This window comes from Wasmannia auropunctata, unplaced genomic scaffold (assembly GCF_000956235.1).
Source record: "Wasmannia auropunctata unplaced genomic scaffold, wasmannia.A_1.0 LD334209.1, whole genome shotgun sequence".
In the NCBI taxonomy this organism is placed as follows: Eukaryota; Metazoa; Arthropoda; class Insecta; order Hymenoptera; family Formicidae; genus Wasmannia; species Wasmannia auropunctata.
The window spans coordinates 106,407-126,258 of record NW_012028681.1 but is presented as its reverse complement, the minus strand read 5'-3'; the positions used below and the strand labels follow the sequence as shown (position 1 = coordinate 126,258).

Below are 19,852 nucleotides of genomic sequence, written 5' to 3'. Positions count from 1 at the left end.
CTGGAGTTCAGACGTGTGCTCTTCCGATCTAAATTTATTTTTTATCAAAAATTGTTAAAAATTGTTTAATTAAAATGTAAATTGGTATAAATGTTATTGGAAAATGCATGGGATTCAATACGCAGCGCGCGCCTGTTATGTACTAGTAATATAAAAATAGAATCGATAATAATGCATTACCTTTAGAAGTTACTGAATAATGTGACAGTCGTTGTGCCCAAATATGCAATAGCTTATAACTCTCGAACGGCTGTGTCAATCGATTTTGCCCCAAGCGCGAATATTCATATCCCAAAGTTGAGATTGTACAATGCCGAATATAATCGGCTTGAAATCTGTAAATTTAGATCTTTACATCTTACACATTATTTATATTAACTATCGAAAAATAGATTAATTTTCTTACGATACGGAAACTGTAGAAAGCCAACTGCATGCCTCTTGTTCAGATAACATAAAGAGAGCCGATAGTCCACATTGCAAATCGAACGATCGACCAGTGCACAACTTTTTCAATAAATTTATCAAAAGCTCTGATAATATAAATTTCATTTCTGTTAATATCTCTTCGTTTCTTACAGACGTGCCATAGTACATGAAATAAAATGTTTTGAAAATTTGTAGTAAAGAATAATCGTTGTGCTGAGGTTGTATCTTTCTTGTATTTTCCAGAAAATTAATCAATAATTTGTCCATTTGTTCCTACGTATAATAAAACCGCACTGATATATCACAAAGTACTTTTATAAATGATATTATACAATTTGCAATACATACGTCGCAATTTGTGATTTTATTAGTGTTGATTTGATTTGAATAATATAAGTGCAGAGACATTGCATCTTTAAACAGAAACAACAACTTTTCATTCAAAGATATTGCTTGATCCTTATAAATTGTATATAGTTTCCAATTAGATGGTGGTCTCTGTTCTACATCAAAACAATCTTGAGTGGGAAAACTTGGACATGTATTGATACAAGTGTAAAGCATTAGTGCTGACTGTAAATCACCTGAAATATTAATTCGCGATATAATTTTTGCCATTTTAAGTTATCATATAATTTTGATGCGTACCGTCTTGACAAGTATTTAATGTCAAAATGCTCAAGTTTTTGACAACTTTTACAGCATTGGTGTCTACAGCAGCATGTTGTAATATTGATGAACATATCTTATGTATATTCTTAAATTTTTCAGACACCATATTTAAATCATCTTTATCATCACTATGAGAATACGGAAGAGATAAATATTCTTGTAGATGTGTATAAAGTTATAAGAGTAAAATATGTAAAACACTTACTCAACAAATTGTTCTAGTCCGTTTAAGTTTTTCATTTGTTCTAACATAGATAAAATTGCATACGACTTTTCTAATCCTAGCAATTCGGCAACTTTAATAACCATCCTCTGCATTATTGACCAATCATCCTCCTTCATATCTATAAAATTATCATAAATAAGTTCTGTAAGCAAATTCTCAACAAGCGTGTATATATTGCATTTAATTATAAACATTAAATTAAAAATTTTACTTGGAAGTAATTTCGAGATATAGTTTTGCAACACAAGTGACTTCTGCAAATGATAATCTTTCAAAGAAATATCAATCTCATAATATTTTTTCAGTGCGTACAATGACTTTAAATCTTTTATCATTTTGATACTGTTGTTGCAACGATAGGGGCAAACATTTGATTGCGATAACAAGTTATATATTTTAAGCTCTAAGCAACCCAATATTTCCATGTAGTAAATCAAGGATGTCGTTGCATTCTAAAAGCAAATATTAAATATAGTTAATTATAATTTATAGAAATAATTTCTAGTGAATTAATATTGTATCAAAAGTAATCACTTGAAAAGAAAAAGCTGCAACAATATAATTAATAATTCCTTCATAACAATATAAAGCGCTGGCAGCATCATTTTCCAAATAATGTATTATATCCATTGCTCTCTCAAGATTTCTAAAACAGATATTTGCAGTAGATAAATAGATGCTTTATATTTGTACGACTTTTCCCATCATGCAAACTTCCGAATAATACATTTTTCACAACGTACTTTTCCTTCAATCGGGCATTTATGCACCGACAAAATGCATCTTGCCTTAATTGCTGATCGTTTTTCGTTAACACATCTATATCATTAATCATGGAATCGCAATTTTCTTTTATTATACGTGATATCAATTTCTAAAATATAAATAATTTATTAATGTGTAACAACGTATAGAGATATCGATAGATGATAAGATACAACTTATACCAACATTATTTACGCCAATTGTCGCATATCCATATTTCTTTAAAATTAGTTTTATTGGAACGTAATCACATTCAATTTTAATTTTAAAAGATAAATTGTGATCATAATTAATGCTTGTTTCTGCTAGATTAGCTATAATTGAACTCCAAGGCACTGGCGCTTTTCTTAAAACTATTAAAGTTTGCTCCAGTCGTTTCTTGTATAACATGTAACACAAAACGTTGTGTTAAAAAAATGAAAAAGATATTTTACAAAAGTTATAATGTCGTAAATAATATGTCCCTGATATTTACTTCTATGTTGTGTATAAGATCTATTATAATAACAACTCTTTTCTCCCATGCAGCTTCTTCATTAAACCACCAACTATACGAATTTTCTATAGTTTTCTAAAAATATAAAAATGTTGCATTGTTATTTACATGATAATTATATTATTTCGAAAATTTAATATTTTAAGCAACGACGTGTTACGTCTTTAATTGTCTTTGTGAAAACTTTGAAACAAGAATATATTATACAAACCTGGATATATGTGCAAAAGACAGTATCGTTTTGCAAATTATTATTAAATATATATTGTTTTAGGAACGTATTTGCAAAATTTGATATTTGATCAATATGTATTTTATCCAACAACATATAAATCGCTTCTACAGGTGAATCAATGTATACGTCAAGAGGTACTCTCAATCTGTTACATAATTTAAAGGGTAAGTAATTTATAAAAGCTGAGTTGTAACCTAATTTAAAATTATACAATATTACTGACCTGTGAACAATTTTCAATTGTTGAATATCGGATAAAGCTTGAAACAGAATCATAAACTGTTTCAGTAGAGAGTTCTGATATCTGTACTCTTGATGAAAGTACACTGATTGATTATCTTCAAATTTGAGCAGTTTTATAAACTTTTTAGCAAACTCTGTACCGATTTCTGGCCACGTTGTACGATGAGATATCTCAAGATATTTTAATTTTTTTAAACTCCAAGATATAATCTCATTTATTGCATCAGGCAATAAGGATAACAACGTTGGTATAAAATGAATAAGCCACGGCCATAAACACGATGGATCCACATCTTCAGGTAAGATGGTAAAAATGTTCTGTACAGTCTGCATAGATATGTGTTTTACAAGATCAGGAAGATGTCTTGTCCAAATTAATGTAGCAGATTTTAGTTGACCCTACATAAATATTAAACATAATAAAGTACGATATTGACACGCAATTTTTGAAATTTTTTACACTGCGATATATATGTATATATTTATATAAATATAATCACACAATACCATGTTTAAGCGAGAAATACATTCTTCCAATAAATTTGCTTGTGAAAATCGTATCCATTCTTTCATACTTGCGTCATCGTTCAATAACCCATCTGCTTCGATATCTTGGATCATTTGGAAAGTCTCAAGTCTATATAGAGCGTCATTTATTACAGATAGACTGGTATTCAATGAATCATCTATATTTTTTATCTGTAAAGTATACAAATTGAATATAAATTAAATGTGGAAACATTGAATATATAGTGATTAAGAGTACTACTATAATAAGATACCTTAATATTTTCGACTATTTTTTGTCGAGCATACGAATATAACCGTCTCATTTGTATATAATCAGAAATGAGGGCTTTGCTACAACATTCAATCACATATTGCACATTTTGTATTTTATCCAAAATATTTATTAATGTATCTACGTTGACTGAATTAGAAGTAGATTTTGCCCAGGGACTGAGCTGTTCTACGAGTAATGTTGCTTTAGAACAATAAACGGATTCCATTGAGAGATTTAGTTTCTTTGCAAAAGCTTCTGCTGCATCAAACTGTCTCTTCCTTAATAGTCTCGCTAAACGTATTTCAGGAATACTTTCCAATATCGTTTTTATTCTAAATGTATCAATAGTACCAATCTCAGTAGTAATACCTTCTATGTAAAATAGATTATCAGAAGCGTGTAAAACATTTAATAAACAAGTATTGGTAGATACGTCGATTTCTAATTTCTGTTCAAAATCTAAAAGGAAACAAAGTATCTCATGTTTAATTTGTAAAAACCGATCTGTTTACGAATGAAAATAATATATTTACCAGGATAAGAAATAACACGTAATGTACATGTTGTATAATTGTTTTCAGAACGCGTTAAAAATAAAATTTCACAATGATCATCATTTTGTATTACGCTGAAATCAAATACTGGGCCATCGCATATTTTCAACGTAAGAAATGTATTCACGCATATCATATTTAATATATTATCTGTACGTAGACATAGCATCTTACTAAAAGAAAAAATCCCTTTTATATATTATGCAGTTTGCAATATAAGCTCAAAAGTATCAATTTATATTAACAAAATGTAAAAATTTATTCACCTATTGCCATGCAACGGCTTTATCTTTTTATATCCAAAAGAAAATACATCTTGGAAATTCATATAGTGTTCATTAGGCCAAGTAAATATCGAATTTGCTCCAACCATAGTTATCGATAGTTCTTCTGATGATGTGTCTACTGTAGCATTAAGAAACTGTAACATATTCTTTATGAACTGATGTAGAAAGCAAAAATCACGATATTTATATAACTTTGTTTTAAACGCAAATTATGTATTCACAAAATATTTTAATAAGTTCTTCTTCAAAAAATACACATTACCTCCGGAGAAGTAAATCCTTTGAACAATTGAGAGCACTGAATATCTGCTATATATTTCGCAACTGTAACTTTGTCATTACTGATAAATGCAATATCTAAAGCTTTAGGATAAAATTTCGAGAATCTAAAATATTTAAAAAAATAATAATTACACATATGAAACCAATTCAATGAAAAATAGTAAAATGTGGCAGAATATAACGTAAGTAAATGTAATACCTGTAAATAGCTCCAGTGTTTGTAACAAGAATTATTAATGTTTCCTCACTTTGCTCTTTTAAAAATATCTCTATTACTTCACCTTCATTATCAGGCATTGTTCTGTAATTCGGAAATTATTTATGCAGGCATCAGAATTATATTTTCAATACATTTACAATGTATAATATTAAATATTTACTTGGTGAAAATTATTTTTCCATCTGATAAATGCAAGCAGTATAAAATCCTGGTTGTGAGTATGACAATTAAAAAAACACCGTCCTTTGAAATGCAGTAGCCAGCTATCATGGAGGGAAAGCTAATATTACATAATATTTCATCGCACGTTTCATCTTTAAATATTGTAATAGACTTGTCAATTGCTACACAAATCTTGGAATATTGAATAGATGCTACAACATTTGGCTGTTGATCCACCTTGAAAAAAAAGACATATACTGATTTTTGAATGATGCGTCGCCATAATTTGTAATAGCTATAAGCACAATTATTATTTATACAGTAATTAAATAAATCTATAATAAATGTCAAATTTAAAATGCGCGCTTTTATAATACAAATCCAGCGCGTGCGTGTTTGACACGGATTTAAACATGAAAAAGCCACTAAAATATTGTAAACAAAACTATATTAATAAGTATTTTCTTAGTCTTTTTAGCAAAACATCTCAAATTTCCCGTTTTTTTCGTTTTTAACAAGGCAAAAATCAATGGAAAATTCAAGTTAAAGTATCGTGTAACTGTCATACGACTCGATCATACGAGACACGTTAGAAATTGATAGATTGATGTAACAGAAAGTACCTTTTCGAGCGATTGAATCGTTGCCACGGTGCATGCCTCGTACAGAGAACCGTTGTTTTCCGCGATTATCCGTGTCCCAAAATTAATAGTCTCATCATCAATGTCAAAGCCTGACTGCACTCTACTCCACGAAGCCATTTTCTTGGATTGTTTGGCCACTTTTGACCGCGAAAGATGGAAGTTCTTTTTACGAGTCAGTGCAACTTGCATTCCACAGATAGCGCCTCTATCTGCATTATTCGGATTTAATGATCGGCGATCGGTCATGTATCGATTTCAAATCGTAATATATTCAATCGAAAATTTTTTTATCGGAATTTCAAATTGCTCTTCTTGTTAATTATATTTTCCTGATACTCTATCAATTTTGAGATTCCTGATTTTCATGATTCGAAATCGCGCGCGACAAATTCTTGACAAATCGCAATTCTTAAAAATTTCGGAAAATTCTTGGAATTTTAAATAGTACAACCTCCTTATCAAATAATGTTTTATTGATTGACATTGTCGATCTTCGAGATTTCTTTCATTTTTACAATTTCGAGCTGTTTCGAATATTCTCGGAATCAATAAGAGCAGCTCTGGTAAAATCTATAACATCACATTGTATGTACCTACACTAGCTACGAAAACAAAGTCATCATGCTTCTCTCTGCCTTAGTGCATATGATGCTATATATGGCGTATGTGGCGCACGTGTCGTAATGTTTACATTTTGTCAAAGAGGTTATCTAGATGCACATTTGAACATCATCGAAACTGCTCAGAGAAAAACGAATCTCGATATATTTTATATTTTAATTAAACTGGTTTCGTCGCAATTATGGGCGATACCACTTTCCTTGAAGTCGACGACTCTATTAGGACTAAAAATTTATTATTACTTGTAAGTATATAGTAAATACGTCAATAATACGTATGCATCGTATTATTGATGTATATATATGAGTAATGACAAAAATGTTGAATAATTTCTAACAGGATGAAGATAAGGATACTTTAAATCCGATAGATAAGTTGATGAAAAAATTAGATTCGACACAAACAATGCCAACAACACCAACAATACTTGTTCAACCTACTCCTGGTCTGTAGAATATTTTGCGTGTTTTGCTTGTTATAGATAACAGCCTACTTTATATTGTTATAATTGTAGGTATCTGTGTGAAAACCAAAACAGTTAACGGAGAAAAGATTTTTGTGAACATATGCACATCCGATAAAATTCCACCGCCAGAAGATATATCTGATACTAAACTACTTCAACTTCTAAACGATGATGTACCTGATTATGCCATACCACTGAGTATTGGTTGTGAAAGAATGGAAACTGATAAATGTAATTTAATGAAAATTTTTTGACTCATTCATATTAAAGTAACAATTATGTACTGTACTGTCTGTGTTGCAGTTGTTAATTACGAAATATTGATTTTCTTTATAGCTGGTAAACCTAGTGCAACATATGATGTCATGATGAATACAGCTTACCTTAGAAAATGTCGAGAAAAGGATCATTTCATGGCATTTACAATAATAGTTATATTGAATGGAGTGGCGAATAAATTTGACAAAGAGATTGATATAGAAAATTATGTTATTCTTAAAAATCGTACAGTAGGTGTATATATGTATAAAAAAATAAAAGAAGCATTTTTATATATCATTATATATCGTTCAAACTTTTCAATGTAATGATATCTGTAATTGTAATGTATATCATTCTAGGTGATGGGAAAACTTCAGCAGCACAACATAGAAAATCGTAAAGTCAGAAAGCCACAAGCTCAAAAATCGTCATTGATCGAGGAAATTTTGCCTTCTAGGAAGCCTATCGACAGCAAGACTAATCTACGAGATAGCAGTACGACAAAAGCGGGTTATGTTATTTTAAGAGAACCAGCAAAAGGCCCAATTGAGCGTTTAATCGCTTTATTTGATATGCCAAAAAGCGTTAGTCAAACACAATTATTAAATGGATTAAATTTATTCTACAGACTCTCGTAATGATATTCAGTCAGATAAGATAAATGTATAATATAGATTATCACTTGCAGGTTTCAGTCGAAGATATAGTAGTATTGATCAACTCCGATCGCATAAATGTCACAGATGAGAAAGCTTGTTATTCATATGATGTTTTACTTCCGTATACACTCAGAGCAGATAATGCACAAGCTTTTCTGGATTACAATATTGGGGTGAGAATTTCTATACTTTTTTTTATATATTAGATTACATACCTATATTGTATATATTTTTTTTATTTTTTAGGTATTACGAATAGATATATTAACCAAATAAAAATAAAATGAATATTAAAAAATCTGCTTATTATGTTTCCCATCTTAGAAGAAATTTTGTTGTAGAATGTAATTTCACTGTATTAAACTAATGTAAGATATGAGTTTCATTTTGCTTCGCACTTCTAGATATGCATTTGATTTCTAATTTTTAAGAAATATAAGTTTCATATCGGAAATACAGGGTGTCCCAAAATTTGCGAATCAAAATATAGCAAGAAAATCTTTGAAAAATTAAATAAAAAAGTTATTTATAAATTTTATTTTAAACTGTAGTTTTTGAGTTATGTCGCGCACCTTACGTGCGTAATCTATAATTGGCCAAATTAAAACTTACATCTCAAAAACTACTGCTTAAAATAAAAATTTACAAATAACTTTTTTACTTAATTTTTCGAAGACTTTTGCCATATTTTGATTCGCGAATTTCGGGACACTCTGTATACACATTTATTTTAAGAATATGTCTGAAAAACTGAAAATAAATTATTTCTTTCTGGAATTATAAAAGCTTAATAAACAAACAAGATATAAAATATATTTCACAGAGTAATATAAATTGAACAACAAATTGTATGCTAAATTTCTCACATTTCCGTGTAAAATGCTGGTCGATCGACACCTATCATGCTAAAAACTTGGGGCAACAGATACACCGTATTTATACCTATCATGAAACAATATGTATATTTGTAGACTAGATCGACGAACACCTTATTTTGATTACCATTATAATCTTGACACTTCATAAGTTCCCTCCAATTAATTTGTAATATGCCACATATCGTAATATAAATTAAAAATTTGCACAAGACTTTTGTTGCGATAATGCCAGAAAAGCCAAGTGCAGTTCTAATAATTAGACGGCCAAGCATAGAATACGTTGGCCAAACGATATGAAGTGGCGATAAAGATTGCGATGCCCTTAATATACCTGTACAATAATTGAGCCATGCTCCTACGTGAATTCCTGCTGTGACTGATACGACCATGGCAGTGTCGCTTCTGAAATAAAATTAAGAATCATAGACGTACAAGGTTTGAAAATTGAATTGTGTACGTGTGTGTGATATTCAACAATTTAGCTTTAACTACCTAGTAGGTGTCCACTTGTAACTGGATGGATAGTATACAATAGTGGCAATACTGATTGCGATCAGCATTGCTACGAGCCAAAAATTCGTGACGACATAAGAATTTGTTAGATCCACCAAGGGTACCAGCGGAATCATTAACGCAATCGCTAATACTAAGCCGGCCAAAACATCTAGTACAGTATGCATACCTAGGTACAATCTGCTCATACTGACAAGTACACACCTAGAAAAATCTTGCGTGTGTTACCGAGTTCAATAATTTTACGTGCTTGTGTTTATACAAAGAGTATAAACACAAGCAAATATATATTGTAATACAGAGCAATTAATAATGAACCAGTTACAATATATATATCACTTACCAAAGAAATGCCATAATACAGCCGATAGAAAATGGATAAATATATTTATTCATTGTAAATAATACTACACTAAATGGCAAAGTTAAACCGACCATGGCATGAGTGGATGGCATTCCGTATTCCTGTGACCATTTATTTTGTAATCTAACTGCCGGAGGACACGCTGGTCTAGGCCAACATATTATATCTTTCAATATCTGCCCTGAAAATACAAATTTAAAGATAAGTCACACTAAAATTATGTGTCCACACATATTGTACTTATTTTTGATTATCAATTCATTATACCAATGGTCATAATAGTGGCCCATACTAAGACTACTCTTTGGCCAATAGCTCCATCGATATTCCAGAACAAGAAAGGTATAAAAGTTGAATAGAAGATCTCATCTCCTAATTCGGTTCCAAACACAAATGTGTAATACCAAAATGGATTAGTGATTGTATAATTTGGATTATTTGAAATTATCAAAGTTTCTTTGTGCTCGTTTGTTCGCTCATTGGTTCTCTGTTCCAAAGGATTCATTTGCTTTGTGCGTGTTTTCAATTGCTTGCTTGCATCACAGCCATTTATGCTTTTACTGTGGCAAGTTAAAACATAATTTTCTTCATTATCATCAAATTTTGTATAAACGTTTTTCTCCTCCTCTCGGAATGTTTTTTTATAGGAATTATAATATATTTTGACCCCAAAAAATTGTTGAATCGATGCGACTAATTGAGGGTCCTTTAAGTAATTTATCATTTTCGTTAATTTCCGTATCATTATCTTATTGGAATTAGTTGATTAAATTTTAAATTGTTTTTTCTTTTTAGAGAATTGTTAATATAGCTCTCCCATGGCCACGAACATCCCGCCGAATGATCTGCATAAATAATAATGTTAATGGCCTTAAGTATGATGTAATAACTTCACGCAACGTAATTCAAGTGATTAACTGATAAAAACAAGTTTTGTTCAATAAAAATGAGAATTAGTCACTTTCTCTCACCAATTGTAATCTTATAAAATTTTCACTGCGTTTATGCCGTAACACGGAGAATAAGGATAATAAAGTGACAATAAAAAATATCGCCGCCACTATTAAAAAAAAGCTATACAATTGCGCTATATAAAAGCGACATATTTTAAGGTTAAGTAAGATCTATTGTATCGACCGAATGTGCGATATCTGTGATACATAGAAGCATGCGCGGTAATTAACATTTTGATTGATATTAACTCTCATATATGATTCAACGAAATGTATTTATATAGTAATAACAGTGTTACAGAATATTCAACATCAGATGTAAGCATCGCTTATGTTTATAATAATATACCGGCACTTGAAATGACTAAATGAGATTTATAGGTTAGAGGTTAGATTACTCATAATGAAAAAAATTCTCACATCTCGGATCCTAAGAATTATATAATATTTAAGAATTTTTCATATTTTAGATTTATGAAGATTTCTGAAAAATGCCTTAAATTTAATTCCTCAAATTTTATAATTTTTCTAAAGGAAATTATAGAATAAAAAATATATATTATCGATCTTTGATGATTATAATTCTCGCGGTATAATTTGTGATTAAAAAATTGTACAATTATATATAGATGTAATCGCTCAATAATCGATTTTTACATTGTACTCTAAAATGCGATATAATAATTCCAATTGATGAAGAAACAAACACTCGCGGCAACTCACGGCCATTAATTATTTCCAAACTTACCAAAAAGTATCTGTCATCCAGTATATTCATGAATAATCAATCCTTATTTTGCAAGTAACCGTCGCGCGGCGGAAATTAATTTATGTAGCTACGATGTAAAAAAATCAGCTAAGTTGATCAGGGAATTGCTACGATTTTTTGCCTTCGAAATTATTGTATATATGTTGTTCATGTTTAATTAAGTCACAACAAGGACACTCGCAAAACTGCACTCACGTCGCTATGACTATTATATAAGAATTGAAAAAATAAAAGATCAACAACGCCGGAAAAAAAAACAGACCGGTTCAGTCGCTTTTATATTATATTACTGACAGCGCGATAAACATATAGCGATTGATAGGTTATCGTTATACCGCTAAAATTCGGGTTCGAGTCTCCGCTAAGTGGGGTTTTTGAGCCTGCTCCTACTGAGTAAAATATGAATTTAGCGGAGACTCAAACCCCACTGAGGTTCGAATCTTCGCTAAATGGGGTTCGAGTCTCCGCTAAGTGGGGTTTGAGTCTCCACTAAATTCATATGTATATGTGCTGTGTGGGTATATTTTATTGAGAAAAGCAGGCTCAATTAACCTCACTTAGCGGAGACTCGAACCAACTCGAACTTTACTTAGCGGAGACTCGAACCACATTTTAACGGAGATTTATTGAATTTATTCTCCCGCTGGCTTGGTTACCTGGGTATAAAAGTAACCTAACGCAGACAGACACTAGGTATAGGCCGCTATAGAGAGAGCAGAGAGAGTATAAAGCATAGGCAGGCGCCAGGGCCGCCAGGCAGAGGCAGAGGCCTGAGGCAGACGCGGAGGATACGTATCATTATACGTGTGCACGCACGCGACAGCACGCGACGGCGAATCGCGAATCTACCGGGGCGGGCGACGGGCGCGGACGAGGACTGGCGCGAGCCGCAAGATACGCTTCGTCATCGTCATGCACTGACGTTGGAAATAGTGGCGTGATGCGAAGGAATTTCGATCGATCGCGGCCGCACTTGGTACTCTTGGGCTTTTGGCAGTCAGTCAGTCAGTCAGTTAGTCAGTTACACGACGGCCGTGCGGGTCGTGCCGTACGTCGCACGACGCCATAGTCATTGGAGCACGGACATATCTCGATAACGCGGCACCGGGCACACATCACCGGCCTATTAAGTGCCAAGCGCCGCGAGTCCGTCGATCAGTGGACCCTCCTTGACTAATCGCTCAACGTACTTTGACCACCGTGAGACAATCCCTGACAATCCCGCGTGTCAAACGCGCTCGGTCTATTCTCTTTGTCGTGTTCGAGCATCTCCGAGTGAGCGAGCTAAAACGCGTGAATCGAGCGCAACGACGCTCGACTGTAAAAGGTATTTAATACACTTGGTCTATTTTATCTATTTGCATTTTCTACATTTTCTCATTCTTGCCCCGTTGAAATCTCAATACGGACTATCTAGTTTTATTTTAACCGCGAAAAGTGCGCAAATAAATACGATTATATTACAGCTAGGTCTACATTAAATGAATGTATCTGATATTTAAGTTTTTCTTTCCTTTATAAGGTCATATTTTTCTATAAATTTGATCAAACAATTGAATATTCCACGCGTAGCTGTTGAATTGTATTTGCATTCATTAAAGAATTGTGTTACGCCATGCTTGGGAGTAAATAATCACCTTGTCTGTTTACATTGAACGTCGCTTTTTTTTTCGGAAATTATCCTTGAAAAATGTTTACGTTACGAAATATTTTAAAGACAGTGATTGATTCGTCATAATGCGACGAGGACTACCGCGATTAAACGTGAGAAAGTTATTTTGGTTTGGTATTTGGCTATAACTAAGTAACTATATACATATAAATGGAAAATTTAAGTTCGCCAACAAAACAGGAAGACGGTTATTAAATCGTCTTGTTTATAGAAACGAGATGAGCACGTGGAAACTGTTTGGAAATTGCTTTATTTCCTTATTTATATAATTGTTGGTATATGTTTTTCTCAGAGATATAATTACAAAACAAGAAGAGAGAGAGAGAGAGAGAGAGAGAGAGACACAGAAAGGAAGTTTTTTCATGCTTTTGAATTATTTAAAAAAAGAATTAGCGCATGCCAAAAGGTCATTCGCAACATTTTTCAGAAAAGAATGCTACAAGATGTTTAGACATCTTTACGTAGATATATGTCTTTTTGTATTTTCGCGTTAGCCGCGCAGAAACCGGTTTCTTTTCGTTCTCTTTAGCATGCGTGATCGATTTCATTTCATTTCGTACAGACGAGAATGTCCACATCCCGAGTACGAGCTAGACGAAAAATCGTCGTTGCGTTCGATCGAACATGTTCTCTCGCGATCGACTGAAGCGGGTGATTCTTGGACTGCATCGCGTTACTATTATCCCTGCGAGAGAGCGCGCCAAGATAAAAATATATATCTCACAGTCAGTATGACGAATCAAGCATGCGCGTACGATATGTGATAAATTTCGCGCTATCTCTCTTTAAATCACATTCAAGGGATTTGTCCGTCTCGTTTAATCTCGGCTCAATCACACAACTTTCTGCATTATGTATAAGCTTCTCGCTCCGACTTCTCGCTTTGACTCAACGAAGAGTATCTGAATCGCGTATCCAAATTCTATCGTTTCCGTCAATTTTTCAAAATATTTACAAAACTTTTATTTTTCCCAGTGTCATTACATAGTTTCTTACAATTTAACAGCATATTATACTAAACTGGAATATTATTTTTAGAGAGTTTCTGTTTGTTTTAAAAGTATTAAAGTATAATGACCAATTTCTTCCATTGAGTTTTCCCACTTGCACTTTTCAAAACTTCGCAAGAGATTATTACATTCATTGCGTACGTTCTATATACCGCAAACTTGATGTCAAGAATCAGCATTTATTCTGGTGTACCGCAATGACAAATTAGTATATTATGAAATATCTTGTTACATCTATTAGCAGTGTTCAAGCAACTCGTCGTATAATAATTTTAAATAAATCTTTTGTTGTATAATAATGTTAAATAGATTTCTATCACTTTAACATAGAAATAATGAAAACATCCTTGTAATCTATTATCTATCTTTTTATTTCTTTCTACGCAAAGATTAGCTTATTTTCATTGTAAGCTAATGGATTCTCGAATCAATCATCTGATTCATCACTAATTTATCTCTCTCGATGTTTATTGTTGTAATACTATTTAATATAAATCAAATCTATGACATTAGAGTTTTCCAGTTATCAATTTTGAATTATGTAATTTATTCAAACGTATACCATTCACCATTCTCTGTTCGAATAGATTTCCTTCGTTTAATGATTGATTTTTTTCTTTAAAAAGAAAAAAAAAAATTAATTAATTAAGAAATTATAATCTTCAATCATTTATAAAACTTACGCGTATCGAATGAGTGATCGTGACCAATAGCAGTACAGCATGACTAACTCGTTTGTCGCGTAATGTTTAGTAATGATATTACAGTATACCTGATATACTTTGTGCTTATAAGTCTTTAAATCGTGAATGCATCGTTCTCGAATCGATAATAGAATGCATTTCAATCATCTGAAGTAAATCTTAAAAGTTAACTTTCTTGATATATACAGGCGCATAATTTTAACATATATATGTGATTTATTATACTGAATGTTAGTAATACTTTTAGTCAACAAGTCAGCAATTCTTGCATTAGGCGTTTCTGCTACAACTTCTGTTATACTCAATAGAATTGAGAATTTAGGATATCAAATAAAAACGTAAATGTTCGATTTACAGACCAAAGAGATGTTATCGAAATGGAGTTGGGTCGCTTTTAATCTTATTGTCTATGTAACCACTGCTCCACACAAGGAAACTCTCTTGGAGGACGAAACTGAAGCTTCCTTCAAAGCTTACTTCGAATTGATCGAATTAGAGTACGAAGATGCATGTTACAACATTGCCAATGTTCAATGGTCATTTATCGCGTCACCTTCCAATAAAACATTGTCAACATGGGTAAATATATTATTTAAATTGTTGCTTAATAATAACTTACTTGCTTAATAAGTTATAAATTAATTTGTCTCGTTATATTTTAGGAGATACAGCAATATAATTATACAGAATTTACAAAAACACGAAAAAACGAAATAGTTAATAAAATAAAAAATACAAAAGAACAGCTAGAACCATCTCTTAAATATAAATATGACGTGATTGAGAAACCTGGCGACACATTACTAAAAGACGAAGATTGGAAGGCGGTAAGAGGCTTTTTTGTCTTTATGTTACAATTTATAATATTTTCGGACTTATTCAAATTATTTTATAACTTACAGTTTATACATTTCGCTGGTATTGTGGAATTGCAGCGATCAATTATCAGTCACATCAATAAATCGCAGAACTATTCACGGGAAGGTATAGTTTTATTGTATTAATAATATATAAAATATATTATTTATAAAAATTAAGAATAATCATTAACAAACATCCTATATTGTATTGATAAAGATTCAATACATCAATTTGAAAACTGTATGATACAATTGTTAATTATTATTGCGTATGATTTTAGGTGTAGAATATTTACTCTCTCATAGTGGAAAACTAGAAGATAAGCAAACTGCTTGGAATACTTGGTATCGCCAATTTATACCATTAGTGACAAATTATTCAAACAATTTGCTACTCATTGCTGAAGCTGCAAAACAAAATGGTTAGTACAAATGAAGACATATAACATAGATAATTTGTATGTAAAATTATAAATGCATATTAAATTTTGAATGAGCATAATATTTAAATATTCAATTATAGATGTCGAAAACGTTAAGGAATATTGGGAAATGCTATCGGGATACTCTGGCGGATATGACAAAATAAACGGTGAATGGAGTCGGATTAATAATCTTTACAAGAAAATTGTAAAATTTATCGGTTCAAACTTGGCTCGAAAGTATAATATTACTATAAATGATACGCTCCCGGCTTATTTACTCGGTAAGACAACACAATAGTGTACGCAATATAAAAACAGCAAGCAATTGATCATTTGAATAATTTTTGTAACTTATTTTTGTATTCTATACTGTAATTTGAATTTGTATGGTTTCATTCGAAAGGTAGCTTACAAGGATTCGATTGGACGGATATATCGTCAGACGCGTTACCCTACTCAGAGTCAATTTATGATGTCAAAAAAAATCTCTGGAGAAAGGTAGAGATTGCTGTTTCATACCATGTTAAGCTTACATATTATAATCACATTTTTGTAATAACATTTGAAATTGTCTGATAAATTATATAGAAATACGTAGGAAAATCTCTGTACAAGACTGCATCCAGTTTGGGTTCATTACTGTTGAAACAAGTTCCGCAAGCGGAATTTTGGGATAAGAGCGAGTTTAATCAGCAGTGCCCATCCAGATTGTTAAATTTTTGTCGAGATGGCACAATGAGGTGTGTATATCAAAAGCTACAGTTTTACACGCTTATAATCTACTTAGTATTATTTATAATTCTCATAATTTAATAGCATTTTGCTAACGTGGGATATTATTTTAGAGTTTCTACCTGTTCCAAAGCCACAATAAGCAATTTCTTGACAGCACATCAAGATGTTGGAGCAGTACTATTTAATCAAATGACTGTAGAAAACACTCCAGTTCTCGATACAGTTAACAGATATTCGGGTAAGGAAATATTGGATTTATTGAACACACACACACACACACACACACACACACACACACACGTCAATTGTCTGCAAAATAGCTCGACATTAAAGATATTTGGCTTTACAGGATTAGAAGAAAGTATATCGACATTATTTGGGATACTATCGGCAAGTCCTGCATGGCTCAATCAGACTCAATTAATGAACAGTACTAAGGATACTGAGGAACAAATGATTGCATCTTTAATGATAACTGCTCTATACGTACTTCCACGATTAGCATATTATTATTCTGCCGATTTATGGAGAATAACCGCAATTCAAGAAAATATCACAGATCCGACAGATTTGATAGCAACTTGGTGGAAGTACAGGTATATGCATCATAAAATTTATTAAAAGCTGATACATAGTTTATATAACTGTAATATCTAAAGTTTTAATTGTATGCCAGGCAAGAGTATGAAGGTGTCTCTTCCATTGAAATGGATAATCCTACCTTTATGGATGACAATCATATTATTAGAAATAAACCATATCTTCCGTAAGTATAACTAACTAGAAACATATAATTATTTTATCTATTTATCACAGCAATAATGAAAAATATTCTATCAATGCAGCAAAATTCTTGGCACAATGTTAGCTTTTCAATTGTATGAATATAACATGGATTCGACCGAAGTCAGATACAATAATATTGAGGGAAAATTGATGAATGGTAATATAATGTAAGTTGGTATAACAAAAAATAACAACGTTTTGAATGCATTTATGCGCATGCCATTTTCTCAACTAATCTTTATTAACTTTTCTATGTCTATACCTAGAAAAATGATTCAACATAGCGGAGCCGGTGAATGGCAGGATGTCCTGAATAAATTCGTTGATATAGACGATATATCTGCGGATGCGCTTGTTCAATTTTTTTCACCGCTAGAAGAATTTATTGAAGAACATGAGGAAATTTTCGAATATAAATCTGGAGCGACAGCGGATAAAGAACTTGAAGAATTGGAGAAATATACTTTGCGAGAGATCAACACACCGACTACGACGCCCCCGACTACCACTACTACTACACGCAGGAAAACAACGAAAGCGACATCATACAAAAAGACAATAAGTGGCGCGAAAAATATGCAATCCGAAGTAGAAAAATCTTTAGAATCTGAATCGTCCATATATGTGGAAGATAAGCCGAAAAATTCTGGGTTCGACTCATCAACTCAAGACTCTGTCAACAAATCATCGTCATCGGTGCCTGATATTTTGAACGACACAGAAAATGGCACACCAAAGATTAGTACTAGTAAAGCGGTATGGGCCATAAGCGCAATTCTCATTGCGATAGTAGTCATCTGTATCATTGCGATTTTCGGAAGACGAAGATGTCGTAAAACGCCAAAAAATAGACGGTACGTTTAGCATTATAAATTTTTGTTACTAATTAACATATTTATTTCTCGCATTTAGGCGTTAGTAGAATTGGAACATACATATAACTTATTATCGCAATAATGCCTCTCATTAAGGGAGTTATTTGCTAATTGCTCTTTGGAGTATTCGACATGCATTCCTTAGCAATGTTCCTTGTATGATACATGTATTTTTTTTAATCTTGTTTTTTTTTTTTGGACATCACTAACGATCAACCAGCTCAATCACGTTTGCCTTGTATCTCTACCTCCAAATCTTATCTAGGAATAAGCTTTTAGCTGCTCCTCTGATGTTACGAATCTTGATACTAGATATATCTCTCGATTTACCAATTATCCTATCATTCTAGGGTAATTACCACAATTTGTATGAATAATATCGAGCACAAAGGATCCTAAACGAATGAAATGCGTTTGCGATTTTTACATACCTATCGTATAATAAACTTCAATATGTATATACAGAATATTATTATACATACATACATACATACATATACATATATGTATGTTTCCTGAATTGTAATGCCAAATCTATACCTCAATGACTAGTTTATTGCTCCTGTCATATTATGATTATAGCATAGTTGAGAGAATTGTATGTGTTGTACAAAGTCGATAGTTACAAAGAGACATTTGAAAAAAGAAAATATAGGTAATTAAGGATATAGAGCTTATACATAATGATAATCATTATGTTTAATACTTCGTACTTAGCGTAAGTAGACTATTTTTCTATAAATATTTAGTATTGTCTTCAAGGATTGTGCTTGTGCGCCGTTACATATCATCGTGTAAAAAATTTATATTTTTTTATATAAAGGTATCTTGTATATCTGTCTCTTGTACACATTTGTTCAAGAGAACAAAAATATTTCATAGTTGAAAAATGATCCTATAATTAATGCGATTGTGCCAAAGAAATCGCATAGTTTCGCTGATAATTTCTTAAAATTGTACATATAATTGAAACTGTAAGATTAGTAGGAGTACAGCGTGAAACATCTATTAAATAAATATTTCATCATCAAATTAAAATAATAGTATTTTTTTTCTCTACTTTATGTTAGATAAATCTTTTCTCAATTTTCTTAATATACAATTATACATTTATCAGAAAACAATAACGGTTTTAACAGCTCAAATGTAACTGATCTGAAGCAAAATAAATTACTCACTCAAGTTAGTTGTCAAAGAGAAAGGAAATCTCGATAATATAATAAAGTTATTTTTTATTAAACTTAATATTTATTCAATGACGTCTCGATTCGAAACATCAGCATTTTTCTCGTTAATTTCTTT

At 31.8% G+C, this 19,852-nt stretch overlaps 3 protein-coding genes across 4 annotated transcripts; 2 read left to right on the top strand and 1 right to left on the bottom strand.

Annotated features, from left to right (window-relative positions):
* Positions 1–180: 180 nt before the first annotated feature.
* On the bottom strand, positions 181–11,844 carry LOC105459093 (the record flags this gene model as incomplete). The annotated part of the gene is made up of 25 exons (XM_011704794.1): positions 11,463–11,844; positions 10,029–10,606; positions 9,741–9,942; positions 9,377–9,601; positions 9,216–9,286; positions 5,979–6,208; positions 5,354–5,592; positions 5,173–5,274; positions 4,954–5,077; positions 4,671–4,825; positions 4,384–4,577; positions 3,849–4,309; positions 3,574–3,765; positions 3,047–3,465; positions 2,800–2,968; positions 2,568–2,663; positions 2,279–2,470; positions 2,071–2,201; positions 1,862–1,973; positions 1,539–1,779; positions 1,307–1,445; positions 1,078–1,229; positions 778–1,013; positions 407–702; positions 181–335 (listed from the first exon to the last, which is right to left on the bottom strand). Coding segments are annotated over exons 2-25 (5,011 nt in total), but the record flags the coding sequence as incomplete, so codon positions are not given.
* Positions 6,623–8,403, top strand: LOC105459092 (PIH1 domain-containing protein 1-like). Of its 2 annotated transcripts, XM_011704793.1 has the most exons (7): positions 6,623–6,864; positions 6,960–7,065; positions 7,135–7,317; positions 7,423–7,595; positions 7,707–7,931; positions 8,036–8,179; positions 8,253–8,403. In XM_011704793.1, exons 1-7 carry the CDS (start codon positions 6,802–6,804, stop codon positions 8,280–8,282), a joined length of 924 nt encoding a protein of 307 aa, XP_011703095.1. In that variant the 5' UTR covers positions 6,623–6,801; the 3' UTR covers positions 8,283–8,403. The 2 variants fall into 2 exon arrangements, with proteins under 2 accessions (XP_011703095.1, XP_011703094.1); XM_011704792.1 differs by having other exon boundaries at positions 8,036–8,403.
* Positions 11,845–12,177: 333 nt separating the features above from the next.
* Positions 12,178–19,588, top strand: LOC105459090 (angiotensin-converting enzyme 2-like). The gene is made up of 13 exons (XM_011704786.1): positions 12,178–12,810; positions 15,227–15,448; positions 15,532–15,696; positions 15,772–15,853; positions 16,011–16,151; positions 16,253–16,435; positions 16,558–16,652; positions 16,743–16,894; positions 17,000–17,127; positions 17,239–17,485; positions 17,566–17,655; positions 17,735–17,842; positions 17,942–19,588. Exons 2-13 carry the CDS (start codon positions 15,236–15,238, stop codon positions 18,537–18,539), a joined length of 2,202 nt encoding a protein of 733 aa, XP_011703088.1. The 5' UTR covers positions 12,178–12,810; positions 15,227–15,235; the 3' UTR covers positions 18,540–19,588.
* Positions 19,589–19,852: the final 264 nt, after the last annotated feature.

Excerpts from the sequence above, each read along its gene's own strand:
- LOC105459090 (XM_011704786.1), top strand. The coding sequence starts at position 15,236 with ATGTTATCGAAATGGAGTTGGGTCGCTTTTAATCTTATTGTCTATGTA. Across the intron at positions 16,436-16,557 it reads GCTCCCGGCTTATTTACTCG|GTAGCTTACAAGGATTCGAT; the intron begins GTAAGACAACAC and ends TTCATTCGAAAG. Across the intron at positions 16,653-16,742 it reads AAAAAAATCTCTGGAGAAAG|AAATACGTAGGAAAATCTCT; the intron begins GTAGAGATTGCT and ends TAAATTATATAG.
- LOC105459092 (XM_011704792.1), top strand. The coding sequence starts at position 6,802 with ATGGGCGATACCACTTTCCTTGAAGTCGACGACTCTATTAGGACTAAA. Across the intron at positions 6,865-6,959 it reads CTAAAAATTTATTATTACTT|GATGAAGATAAGGATACTTT; the intron begins GTAAGTATATAG and ends AATTTCTAACAG. Across the intron at positions 7,066-7,134 it reads ACTTGTTCAACCTACTCCTG|GTATCTGTGTGAAAACCAAA; the intron begins GTCTGTAGAATA and ends TTATAATTGTAG.